Raw genomic sequence first — 14292 nt, forward strand, 5'->3', positions numbered from 1 at the left:
AAAAACAGTCTAAAATAAATTTTGAATATTCTGTCTGATGGTAAGCAGTTACCGCAACCTAGGAGCATTGCAAACACGACCATAGACGCGACACTATCTAGAAGGTCTGGCTACCGTATTCACTAAAGAATTACTAGACTATTTCTTTTTGAAGTTATACTTCTTTCGGCGTGTCAGGGAAAAATGATGAAAGTGTACGATTCGCGCGCACACTGTCACAAAAAAAAAACCCTGAAGTTAGCTAGTCAACGAAAAATAAATTAGCAACGTGAAGTTAACGAGCCAACGGGGCATAACTTCTTACGTGCGTACATAACACTTTTTTAATTCTTTAATGAGAAAAAATAGAAGGTTTTGTCACACAGTGACCAGGTCACCTTTAACAGTCCGAGCTAAGTTATCCACGTCTATTCAATTACGTTATAATTAATTTATAAATATTTCTCACAGAAGTCGGTGAAGTCAGGATACAGTTGAATGAAAGCAGTTTTACGTAGTTGTGACCTTTAACTAAGATTTAGGTACTTCTCCAATCGAGCTGTTTAAAATTTTGAACAAAATATTTCCTAGTACGTACTTTTTCGAGCTATTAATATCGTATATAATATTGAAATGTAACAAATCTATCTTCATTTCTGAAAAAAATAATGGCTGTAATAAAACAGATGAATACGAATTGAATTTTTACAGATTAATCAATGGTATTAACTCATACAAAAGTAATTTATTCATTTAAAGTCTTTAAAAAAATATTCTGAAATAAATATATTTCGTTTTCATGATGTATTTTTAATCCCCATTCCGAAATACCATGGGTCGATGATTTGTCGTTTCGTAATCGGCTTTATATCATGGTATTATCGAAAATTTAAATCTTCAAACAGCCCCCTACTACTACATAGGCTGTTTATACTCGCTAAAGCTCGCTGCAATTTTTTAAGTTTGTGTTTACTAATAATTTACCCAAAGTAACAAAAGATTAAAAATATAATTTTTAAAATGGGTATCCGTTTCAGACCCAGTGTTTTTTTAAATTTCTACAGGTTTAGTAACTAGAATTACTTTTCAACTGTTGAAATCTTATACAGTGTCGCATGTTAGTCTATTTTTATGATTACTTAAGACACACGTACGTTTATATATATATAGATATATATATATAGATATATATATATAGATATATATATATATATAGATACATATATATCTATCTATATATGGTTCATGTGGGTTTACATAAGGATTCAAGACTATCCACGCGACAAGCTTGCATAGATGTAGCATACAGGAACAGCTAAATATATTTTTTACATGATATCTCATTTAGTACTGTTACATCACTAACATAAAAACCCAAGTCACTTTTTTAATATAATTCTAACAACAATTATATAGAATAAGATGCAAAACTTTATATATATGAAAACTCTACAGTGTGGTTTACAAAATAAATTAAAAAAAAATATTATAATGTAAATAGGTACGTTCCAGAGTGCTTGTGACTATGGCGCTTGCAATAGTACCGATATATCGAGATGTTAAAATTACAAACAACAGTCATGTTGAATTATACCGTTTTACTAATAAATCATAATGTTACTTAGCCGTTAAAGTATATAAACTTGTCGCTCATAATAAAACCAATTAATCTCTTAACTCAAAAGTGCACTTAACGCGGTTTATTGACGCGTCTCCAGCTCTGGAAGCTTCCACGTAATACGTACTATCGATTTTCGCGAAGCCATTGTCGTTATTCATAATTTTCCCACTTACGAGCGATTTATAACGAGCCAACAGAAACATGCTTTCCATAAACCAACATTGTACCCCATTACCGTAAATAATTTCGAATGTGTTTTACCGGTGCCTCACCATTATACCTGCCTTTTTCTGATATTTGCTGACAGTGGACAGATATGATTATGTACAACTCAATAAAACAGCAGTATCTACATACTGATGTTTTATTGAGTTGATTTTCAATGACGCTTTGAATGGAAAAAGTGACGTGACATTAGTTAAAACATCAGCACACTACATTTACAGAAAGAAAGAATGTTGACAATTACTCTCTGTGTCTTGAAGTAAATAACTATAAAATACGATACAATGACGAAATAAAATATTATCTGCACACTTTTGGCTTACGGCAAACGTATGGTTTTTCGTAAGATTCACCAAGTTTTTGGAATCGACTGAAATTCATCACATATTCTTGCTGTGATGGCGGTTGATTTAAAGATACACAAAAGTACTTTGCTGATTCCTACTCGTAGAGGAATTTAGTGCTATAAGATAAGCAATCTTCAAAAATCGACTAAAGCTTCATGTACTATAGGTACATATTACCCATTTTCTTTCTAACGTATGTGGTAGTACATTAGTATGTCCAACAAAGTTGATTCATCGATGTTCATAAACATATCTTACTCGAAAGAAGCCACAAATACAATGATGAAAAGCGGGGAAGGTTATGCTAATTAATTACAGTACAAATTACAGTCACTGGTAGCTTTACCTAGGCAATTTGGAATTCGAAGATGGCAAAACTCTATCTAGCCAGACCTATACGAGCCTTAGTCCTTTTTACGTGTCTAATATCTTTGATTCACGTCTATAATAAAACTCACCATTTTCAATAAATATATATTTACAACAAAACATAATACTGCTTCAACATTGACCAACAAGACCAAACAAAGTCTTCTTTATATAATTCTGTTCAAAACTATACACAAGATTTTATAAATATAGTTGGCAAAATGTTCTATTTCTTTTATATTCTTCCGTATTCTATTGAATGTCAATTTGAATACAATAAAGTATATACGAGTATAAACTTGTACAACGAGGTTCATCGTTATACGAGTACTTCCAGCACTTTTACTTCTTCTTTATATTTTTACGATAGATTTTTTTTTACAATATTAAGGAAATAATGATAACACTTAACATCAGACGAGAGCTTTGATTTCAACTACGGAACATTTAAATGAGAAATGTTTTCACAATTTTTTAAGTATCTTCAATATTTATAAATTTGTATTTGTAAGAATTTTTAATGAATGAAATGCTTTTAATATTAGTTCCCGTCGTTCTGGTGATGTTATTATAGCTACTCAAGTGGGCAGTATATATGATTATTTCTTCTTTAATTGTTAATACTTCACCTTCTTCATAAACACTCCTAGTTTTTTGACAATTTTGCAAAAGTATATGTTTCAAAATTAACGGGTCTAATAAACAATTTTAAAAAGATAAAAAGTGCCCACTTACTAGGTTTGATACTGGTTAAAATACTTTTCAAGCACCACTATGTTATGTCTCTTGTTTCGAAGATTACTTAAAAGGCTCAAGAAGACAACGTCAACACATGCGGGTTCAAATATCAACATTGTCAAAACATTGTTTGGTCCTTTGTATAAGTTATCATATTTCAAAGACGAGACTAACAGAAGAAAACTTAAAGATACTTATATGTGTTTCGAGTACACCACAGTACTAAATAGTGTTACGAATTTACGATACTCACTTTAGTAATATTAATAAAGTATATACAATTATTATTTAATCAATTTATGAACTTTTACATCGATTGATAATTAATTTATACAAGATAAGTATGTAGCAAATAAGTTACTGATAGGCTTTATCAGTCGGAAGTAAAGTAGACCAAGAACACAAGAATTTCACGGATAAAACAGATTTACACACATACCTTATGTAAGTAAATAATATGATGATGATGAGATATAATTATGTTTGCTTGACCTTTAGTCAAGCAAACATAATTATTTTCATTTGGCGATTGGACAGAAATTTTTATAGCAGTCAAAATAATTACAAAACATAACTTATAGATATTATTTTTCAAAACATCCAATACCTTTTAAAATGTTTAATTTTGTCCGGTTTACGTTTCTTACAAACTAGCCAAAATATTAATCTTTTCCGTACGTTGAAACGATTATATGCTACGCACCCGCCATTTTGCGGCGAGCTCGAAACCAAAATGGCGACGCATTCGCCGGTTTTCATCCTCTGATTTAATGCATTATTGTGGTTTACTCACATTGTTTGGTACTTTATTAAATATATACAAATTGATATACATATAGGTATCTTTATTACAATTTTTATTTGTTTAATATTAATTTTATTTTGAAAGTTATGATTTGTAATTCCTTTTGGACTGTTTTTATAATGGAGAATTTGTTTATTTGAAAACAGAATTATTGGCTTAGTTTTAAAAACAATTGTTATAAAAAAATCCTTTAAATCGATAAACAAAAACTTTCCGGATCTCAATTACGTACAAGAACTATCAATTTCAAGACGAAAACAATAAGAAGACACTATAAAAATGCACCTGAGTTAAGAAAATACCTCGACGCTCGAGCTCCTCTTGACGGCAGGTTGGAGCTAATCTGTTTTCCTTTCCTATCGGCATTAATCCTTTTTGTTGTCTTCCTTTAGAGGAAGTTGTATTTTCATTGTATTTCCTTTTTACAGTGTTCAAGTGGACATCGACTAGTACTTGGATTTCTTAGATGTAATTTATTTTAAGCTTAACTTGTAGAACTTTTTTTTAAAAGAAAAATAGTGTATTAGTTACAGTTAGTTAGTCTTTTTTCGTACTAACTTTTATGACAAACATGGATGCAACTTTAAATAATTATTTTAATTTATACAAGTGACATTATGTAAATGATTTGTAGGTGGTAACGCGTTGATTTTTTTTTATATTCCAAAATGTACTACACATTACCAGTACCAGGCTGTTCAGTGAAGCTGTCAATTTCGGTAGGGCGACAACGCATAATATGCATTCTACACGGAAAAATTCTTTCTATAAGTTTAATTGCGTTGTCGTTACAATCACTTCGCTTAGCCATGCTCCTTGATCAATTAAAAAATAAACATAAATGAAAAAAAGTGCGTGCGTACAAAGTACACGTCAGAAGTGAAACTTCTTTAAAAAATTAATGTTTTTTTTCGTTTTTTTTTTTTCGAAATGACGGTTACTGTTGGCCCTAATGGCCTTTACAACGTCACCGGTGAAGGGGCCGGGTACTAAAGACACCGGCCGCGAAGGAAGACGTGGGCCCTTTGGAGGGCACGGGGGTGACGTCCGTTCTAAGGGTGTCTCCTAGCGAGATCGCACCTCGGTTTAGAACGTCTTCGGAGTGGAGGAGGTGCTATGCGGAGCGCTGTGGCGAGTTGTGGACGGTCGATCCGCTTAGGCGTATCCGAACCGTCCTAACGCGGGGGACCTTGTCTTCGCCGACGAAGGCGGTGCGTGTGTGTTTTGTGTCTGGGTGTGATCCCTAAGAAAGGGGCATTGGCTAAGGTTAACCTATCGTCGGGATCTGTCAAGACGTGTTTAGGACGTCTAAGTCTCGTCTGTATATTTCCTCCTACGTAGGTGCATGCCTCTGCTACAAGAGGGTTGGGGTGTCGGATATTCAAACTAATTTTTAAGTTTCGTTTGTATTTATACAAATCTCAAGCTTTAGATTTCCATTCCAGCGCTATCTAGTTAGTTTACTATGTAATACTATCGATATTAATGTAACAACCCTTGTAGTTTCTATAGTACACGCTAGGTGGCTCTGTTGTTCGACAAAAATGATATATTACAGTCGTAATAGGCTACGATTGCTTACTACGAGGCTTGTTTGCCACCGCAATAGTTAAATCTAGTTTACCTGTTGTTTGATGAGAGCGTTGAGGTCGCCCCGAGGCGGTGCAAGAGCATTCAATTCAGTCTCCTTGCGTATCACCCACTCGGTAAGCTCACGGAGAGACAGCAGTAACGCCGACCAATGCTCCGCGTTGCTTTCTAGACGATTCCTGTTGACAAAATTTATAAGATTTTCAAACGAGTTCTTTTCTTCCACGAGTTTTTTCTACGATTATTGAAACATAAGAATTTCGTACTTTCATCTGAGTCTGACTTTGATAAGGAATAAATATAATTTAACAAAATATTTTATAGCGTACAATTTACCAAATTGTACTATACGATTTCTAAACCGTATAACATTTACTTTTCAATGGACCGCTTTGGAATAGTCACTAATTTCCTTTAACAATAAATGGAGCTTTTGTCCAGCTGTAGAACATTAAAAGGTTTTTCATGATATATTTATTAATGATTTATTATTTAATTATACATTATTGTTCATCACAACTACATGATACACATTAAAGATATTTTAAGATAGTGACGACTGTGGTGTACAATAGGCGGAATTCTGGTTATGTAGCCATTTCTTATAGGCAACCCAATATGTTTTATGTGTTACGGTAGGTAACCTACTTTTAACTCAAAGATCACGTTCAAACGTTTGTAACAATTGTACGTCATGCATAATATGGTCAAAAGATTTTAACACTTGTATACAACGCTTTAGCCTGTAATATCCCGCTGCTAGGCATAGGCCTTTTCCAAGCCGGATGTACAAGAAGGATTAGAGCTTAATCCACCACACTACTCCAACGTGGGTTAGCGGATATATTCCCTACTATGAGTAACAATCGCTATCAGGTGTACATGATAACAACCGGTACGGACAGCTTAACGAGCTTCGAGGCAAGGTACAGAGACTCGCGAGGACAAACAATCAGACCGGAAATAAATATTTGTATAAATTTAAATATCAACTCCAGGCGGGAATCGAACCCGCGACTATCGGGTCTTTAGGCACCGCCAACACGGCACATGCACGATAATACTCGAGCGTTCGACACTTTTATACAACGTATAAGATAATATTGTACAAAAGAACAAGTCGCACGATACCGTGTCCCGACACAGGAACTTGGCTGCGTTGCGAGATGACTACAATTGTCGAAAATTGGCCGACGCTCAGCTCCTTAATATTGTTAAGACGAGGATTTAGATAACATTAGTGATGTGATTTTTATAGATAATAAGCAAAAGCATAAAAATCTTTATATTTAAATTTATACATATCGTAGAGCACGCCTTTCTATTTATTTACTTTTATTTCTTTATTTATTTATTTCATACATACCAGTTTACTGTTTAGTAAAGAAAACTTTTGTAATTAGTTGTTTGTGATTTAATTGTGTCATTTAAAATTGTAATTTTATTAAAGTATTTGTTATTTTATATCAATCAGATAGAAACATACAGTTACTTTATATATTACATTATGTAGGTAGCTTCATATAGTTTTAAAAGCTGTAATTTCATACGTTTTAATTTTTTTCGCTTATGACTTCTGCTATGGCATGCCCATGCACATGTATTTCTATATGCCTCTTAACGATTGGACACCAGTTAAATAACACGTTGTATATATAACAAAAAAAAAAATCTAAACAAATATATCGATAGTCGATATGCATGTAACATCTCTATACGATTGTATAAATCTCTCTTGTAAAGAAATTTTATTCTGGCACCGCTTAAACTTCGTGAACAAGTTGGTTATGCAGAAGTTAGTTCTATCTTATTGCAAAGGATTAAGAGTTATAATCACGTAGCCGTGGATTTTGAGATTTAAATCTAAACGAAATTGTCTTTAGTCAAGTTTTAATCATATTGCTATAATTTTAAGAGCTGTTTTACTTAAAAGTATTGTTATACTGCTCACTTTGTGATAATTATATATTTTATATTACGATTCACTTAGAATTTCATCTTTTAACTGAGGTAAGACAGAGCAGGAAATATCCTGCTCAAAATCTGGAACAGCCCGACGAGGGAAGTACCTCATAGAAAATCAAAGCTAAATAATACTGCTTTCAAGCAGTGTTGTGTTCCTGTGATGAGTAAGGAGACCAGAGCTCCTAGGAGAAATTGAGGGTAGGGTCGGTAAGGCGCTTGCGATGCTTCTGGTGTTGCAAGCGTCTATAGGCTACGGTGATTGCTTACCATGAGGTGAGACGTACACTTGTCGACCTAGTTGTGTAAAAAATAATTTATAGTAAGAGTGTAACAAAACTTATTATACAGATTTCGAGAGTATTCTAAAATTAACAACCAAAATCAAAAATGTATTTTATTTGTTATTTGCTGTATTTTATCTGCATATGACACTAAAAATATTGAATGGATTGTAATAATAATACAAAACAAGAGTGTCATTCGTTTTTATTATTAAATTATAATAGTGTCATTATAAATTAAGAAAACTATAATTATATATTTAAAATAGTAACAATAGGTCAGCGTCAACTTCCGAATTCAAAAGCAAGCGATTCCACGAGACACGCTTGTCTACTGTAATCCTGCTTTTATTTACTTTTACTTTGAATAAGTAATTAACGAGCTAAGATAAGTATTAACTATATTAAAACTGCATCAACTTTTCCTTAACAGGGCGGTCCTTATCCCGACTCTGCAGTTCTTACTTTGTTTTAAGATCGTAATATAATAAACTGTTAACTATATTATTAAAAAAAGGTATTACGTACATAAAATTATTTAAATAAAAAAATTATACATAAACACACACCTTGATTCAGACACGTGGATTCAGAGATATCACTTTTTGTTATGATTCAGCCTGTAATATCCCACAGCTGGGAATAGGCCTCTTTCCCTATATAGAAGGTGGGTCAGAGCTTAATCCACCACGCTGCTCCAATGCGAGTTAGCGGATATATTCTCAACTATGAGTAACGATCGCTATTAGGTGTCAATGATTACAACCGGGACCGACAGCCCAAAGTGCTCTCTGAGGCATGATGGGGAGACCCACAAGGACTAACAACCAGACCGGAAATAAATATTTGTAGGTATAAACACAAATATTCACTCCGAGCGGGAATCGAATCCGCGACAAAACAGCAAATGCACCAATACACCAGTGTGGTCGTCTTTCACCTGTCAATTTTTGTTAATACTTCTTATATCATAGATGCGACAATTGGTGTGGATGGATGGATCGTGGTTCCTATTTTAAGCAATTGAGCTGATGTAATTAAACTTGATATGTAGACAGTTGGAGATCTAAAATAATACCTTATATCCCGACATTACCAGGGGATCGGAAATTTGGTAGTTAAGGAGGACAGAGTCAGACAGACATACGGTTTAAAAGACAATAATTTAGAACATTTTCGGAGATGGTACAAGAGATAGAAATACAGCCTATTTTTTTTTTCAAATTGCCTTAGAACTAAATTACAGTAAAATTAAAAGCCACACAATTATAACTAAATTGAATCACAACAAATTAACAATACCTAATAATTGCCAAAAAAAAAACCGTACACGAAATTAGAGACAGATGAGAGGATGAGATGAAAAGCAAAAAAGTTTTCTCCCAACCCTTTAGGGATAGTCCTATATTACAAGTATCCTACATTGCTTTAGCCCTACACCGCCCGCATACCTAACATCCGTCAAAGGATCAAAGGGCTAACCACCGGGCACCTGCGCTTTAACCGCGTCAACTCAAACAGCAAACGAAACTTCGCATTTGTTATATAACATAATCCTATATATATGTATGTCTATGCTAATATAATACGAATTTGTCAGAATACCTTAATTCAGGATCATGAACGATGGAAAAATCAAAAGATATTATTTCGGTTTGAAGAAATATTATCAATAAAAAGTTCCGCGAACCACTGTGGCCGTCTCAACTAGCGAAACTTAATACTTACAAAGACCAAAACTTCAAAAACAGGACAGTTGTTATACAAATTTGGACATGTTTACCTAATCCAGCTATGTCCTAGACCTGCAGGCTATATACTGCTATACTGGAGAAACTCATGAATATTTGGAATCAGCAGAAATGCAAACCGAGCAATACAAAAAAGTTATGAATACGCTTTTTTATTCATCCTAAACACATAGCGACACAATTATTTAAAGCTTACGCAGTGGAATGAAGTAAGAAACATTTGTCATGGTGGAGCACCCTATCCGTGCTGATTTTCTTCAAACAGATCTGCTTATAGTTTAAGCTAAAACCACAAAAAGACAATACGAAAATAGAAAGAAGTTTACGATTATGTCCGCTTTGAGTTTCCTTTTTTGTTAGATCGCTTGACATTACTCCTCTAACAACATATCATTATCAAATGTAAAAATTTAATCAAAAAATGATGAAGCTGATGATGAGCTGATGTTTCTAATGATCAAGTATGCTGATATTGTTAATTGCTTAACACATTAAAGCAAGAAAAAAGCTGTAAGTAGTACATATAACGTATTTCACCGATTGTTTTCCAGTCGTTTTGCTATCGCATGTTGACAGCAACAATTGGAAAATTCTGGCTATTAAAGGAGAAAGGATTGGATATTGGTTTTTTAAATTTTTATATGACTTTATAAAATTGGACGCAATATATTTTCGCATTCGGTTATAAAACTCTACTATAAAGATGTCTACGTTATCCCATTTTTATTTCACTATGAAATCACTAACAGCCCTCCTTCGCATCGCCTCGTATGCAAACTAGATAAATGTGTATGGTTAAAGCGCGTCACAGTGACAGCGATTTTATCATCCCGTAGAAAACTTTCGTTTCTAGCGGTTTTACCAGCTTATTTTTGATATTTGACTGATTATTTATTTTTGTGTTACCCACACATGAGAGAACTCTAAACATTTTTAAATATCATTTCAAAAAACTTTACTGTTCCAGCGAGGATCGAACCTGTATTTTCGACTCACCGTGTCGGTGCTCTAGCCAATGAAGCTATGGAAGCTATGATTAATTACTTTGTTTATGCACTTAGTAAATTTTGTGTAGTACACCTATCAAATAATATCATATATAGGATATATGTACATACTATAGGAGTCTAACTCGTATATACAAAATCATAAAATGCATTATTTCTCTATTTGTAATATTGCCAACACATGACATTTTTGAATTCGATTAAAATTGTTGGACAAGGTTTTTCGTAATGCTTTTCAGATATTTAAAAAAAAAATTGTTATTTTTTGATACTGATCAGTACAAATATAAGGAGTAGAGATGAATTTGAGCCATTAAAACATTTTGCTAATAAAGAGGATAGCTCGCTTTTCGCCACGCCAAGCACCATACCCTTAGAAAACTTTTATATACAATTGAAGGGCAATAAAAGGCATTTTACACCCTTTGGTATCTTATCTACGGCATATAAGGGCGTAAAAGAGTTGTAAAACTGTTTTACTACCAAATATTCATCACATATAAATTACTTATATTTGTTTTCAAAGAACGATAATATTAGCTTTGGTTGACTTTTAAAATGCATGTTTTATCTTTATTTGCTGCAATAAACATCGTAAAGTTAAATGACATAATTCAAAACTATATAATACAACATTTTCAGAAGACTGTTTTAAGTTGTTAGTTTAATAAATGTAATTATTAGTCGTTCTCCCAGCCTGTCACTTGTCTAGGATCTTATTATTTTTAATGTTATAAGAAAACTAGAAGAAATAACACAAACATATCCCTAGTTTTGCTTACTGGCGAACAGAACTCATCAAAACCACAAACATAAATAATTCGGAGTTTATGTAAAATTTCTATCTCTAGTAAGCATAACCAGACGTAAATACTATATTGAAACCGCATATAAGAGTAGAGCTACGCTTCAGCTTTTTTGCAACAGCGTTACATCAATTTGGTAATTATAAAATTTTGTAAAACAACACTAGCGCTCAACACTGCGACTAGCTTGAGTGTTATTATTCGAAGGCGTGTGATTTGGACATTAGGGTTGTTTCGATGATACGTTTGTCACATTCAACCAGAAAATCGACTTCCACAAAATGTCACAGCAAGAAATGTTACTCAGGAATTCATGAAAAACATTCCCGGTATTTTGTAGATATCATTTTTCTAGCTGAAAATCCCATTTTCTTAGGTAACGCTTTACGTAAAATATCTCACGAACAAACTTAAGCTCTTCAAGACAAGCAAACTATGTAAATAAGCTAACAACGTACAAATCTCTGAAACATTTTCCTTATATGAATTTTGTAACAATTCCGCGTGGAATGTCTGTCTATACTGTGCAGCCTCGAGAGGTATTCCGGCTCAAAGGCTTGGGGGAATTGTTGGTCAAATAATAATATGAATTTTTGTGGAGGCGATGGTTTTATTATGTGAAAGGGGTTTGCTGACGGATTGTTTCAAAAACAACGTGTGAATATTAAATCAAGTTTAATTTTTTTTTTGTTATTTTGTCGAAAATGTCATATTCAAATTTATTTGATCACCACATCACTGCATATGTAGATATAAAAGAGAAGCAACTTTACGTATGTTTGTATTGTTATTTTTTTATTTTTTATATTTATCCTTGGTTCTACAGTTCTCTATTTGAACCCTTTGTTACTTTATAAAAAAATAAATTATACAGTACTTTATAGAGTTTGTATTTAAATTTCATCATTTATTTTTGTAGTTAAACATTGTCTCGAAGATAAATAAAGTTTCGCAAAATTAATTTATAATATTTAATGTTTCTCATAATTTCAATTCGAAAAACAATAATACAGTAATAATTTAATTATTAAATTATATAAAAAAGTATATAAAAAGTCTTTGTAACATTTAAGAAAAGGAAAATTTAATCTTCAAAAACATCGTTTCAATGAAGATTTATCCGTCCACTCAATACCACGTCGCGAAACAGCCGGTAAAAATGACCTCCCGAAGGAAATGAAATTTCTGACAGTTATTTATCGTACTGTCAATGCCTGCTGTCAGCGTACAAATTGCCTAATTTCAGTTCAGTTAATTGAAATTTACAAATGTCCCTTCGTGAGGCACTGCTTTCCTTTTAATTTAAAAAGATATTTTAAAATGGTGAATATTTATATTTGTTGTTCAATTTTGATATAACCTACTAATCATTGATTTGACTATTCTGCTATAGTGATGAGGTTAGTGGCTTTGCAGTTTGCAGAGAACGTCTTATTATTTCCGTTCAATTACCAAATTCAAAATGTACAATACAAGATTGCCGACAAGCACAAAACTTGAAAAAAATATAATTTTAAATAAATTAATGCTAAAAACAAAAATCATTTGAGCACCAACAAAAACTCACATAAATTTAGAAATGCTGGAAACAAATAATATTGCAGACTCACGAAAAAGTACAATAATTTTAAAATACCCGAATACGTGAACACAATTACAAAATCTAAATGTTTCGAATTTACAATCTTTCAAAATATTCATACGTCCATTAAATTTAAACAACACTTTTATCACTTGCACACGTAGCGACGACAGTAAAAACGACATTAATTTACATTTTATAACGGATGCAAAAACATCGCTTCAAGCGTAGCGCTGGACACTCGATAAATCTGTTTTAACTGTTCGACCATTATATATTACTCAAATAAAATGTGCATCAAAGATTACAATTTATTTCAAAGATCTCAAAAAAAAAAAAAGATGAAACGTTTGTTGTCAATAAATGGAATTGTTTGTCCAACACGAATTGTAACACGGAAATTTTATTTTACATATTTGTTGTTGTTTATAGATGTATAATAGAGCGTATAATACGCATGTAATAGGAATGGGAAATCGAGATCTTCAGACACAAGTTTTTAAATTAAACGTTGTTTGAAATATGTATATAGTATACCTACTAGTTGAATTTGTTTTTATTCAATTCAATTCAGATTTTTGTCATCACACATCATCATCACAGCAGCCTTTCGCAGTCCACTACTGGACATAGGCCTCCACAAGTACACGCCAAAAACGGCGTGAACTCATGTGTTCTGCCCATAGTCACCACGCTGGGCAGGCGGGTAGGTGACCGCAGGGCTGGCTTTGTCGCACCGAAGACGCTGCTGCCCGTCTTCGACCTGTGTATTTCAAAGCCAGCAGTTGGATGGTTATCACGCCATCGGTCGGCTTTTTAATTTCCAAGGTGGTAGTGGAACTGTGTTATCCCTTAGTCGCCACTTACGACACCCACGGGAAGAGAGGAGGTGGCTATATTCTTTGATGCCGTAACCACACAGCATTCAGATTTTTGTAGAATAAAGATAAAGAAACCTTTTTGAATTATATTAATTGTGCTCGCACCAACAAAATTTATTGAATCGTGAAATCAGTCTTTCAAAAACTAAACATCCATGCAATCAGTAGATATAACAATTAATTTTTTTTTAAAGCAACAGTTAACGTAAATATGACAAAAATATAATTGTAATTACGTTTTACTATTAAATTACGAAAACATTTTAATAAGTTGCTATTAAAATCACAGAAACAAACTGGGGTTTGAAACATTTTTGTAAAAACTTTGTTAAATGATTCTTCTAT

General features: G+C 32.9%; 1 protein-coding gene across 1 annotated transcript in view; it reads right to left on the reverse strand.

Moving 5' to 3' along the window:
* LOC123664217 (dystrophin-like) overlaps nucleotides 1-14292 on the reverse strand; it is a 132324-nt gene that overhangs the window by 94806 nt on the left and 23226 nt on the right. The window contains exon 5 of the mRNA XM_045598813.1: nucleotides 5709-5853. Within this exon, the coding sequence (XP_045454769.1) occupies nucleotides 5709-5853 (145 nt within the window). The remainder of the gene's footprint in view (nucleotides 1-5708; nucleotides 5854-14292) is intronic.

The sequence above is a fragment of the Melitaea cinxia genome, chromosome 21 (assembly GCF_905220565.1).
Source record: "Melitaea cinxia chromosome 21, ilMelCinx1.1, whole genome shotgun sequence".
Lineage (NCBI taxonomy): Eukaryota > Metazoa > Arthropoda > Insecta > Lepidoptera > Nymphalidae > Melitaea > Melitaea cinxia.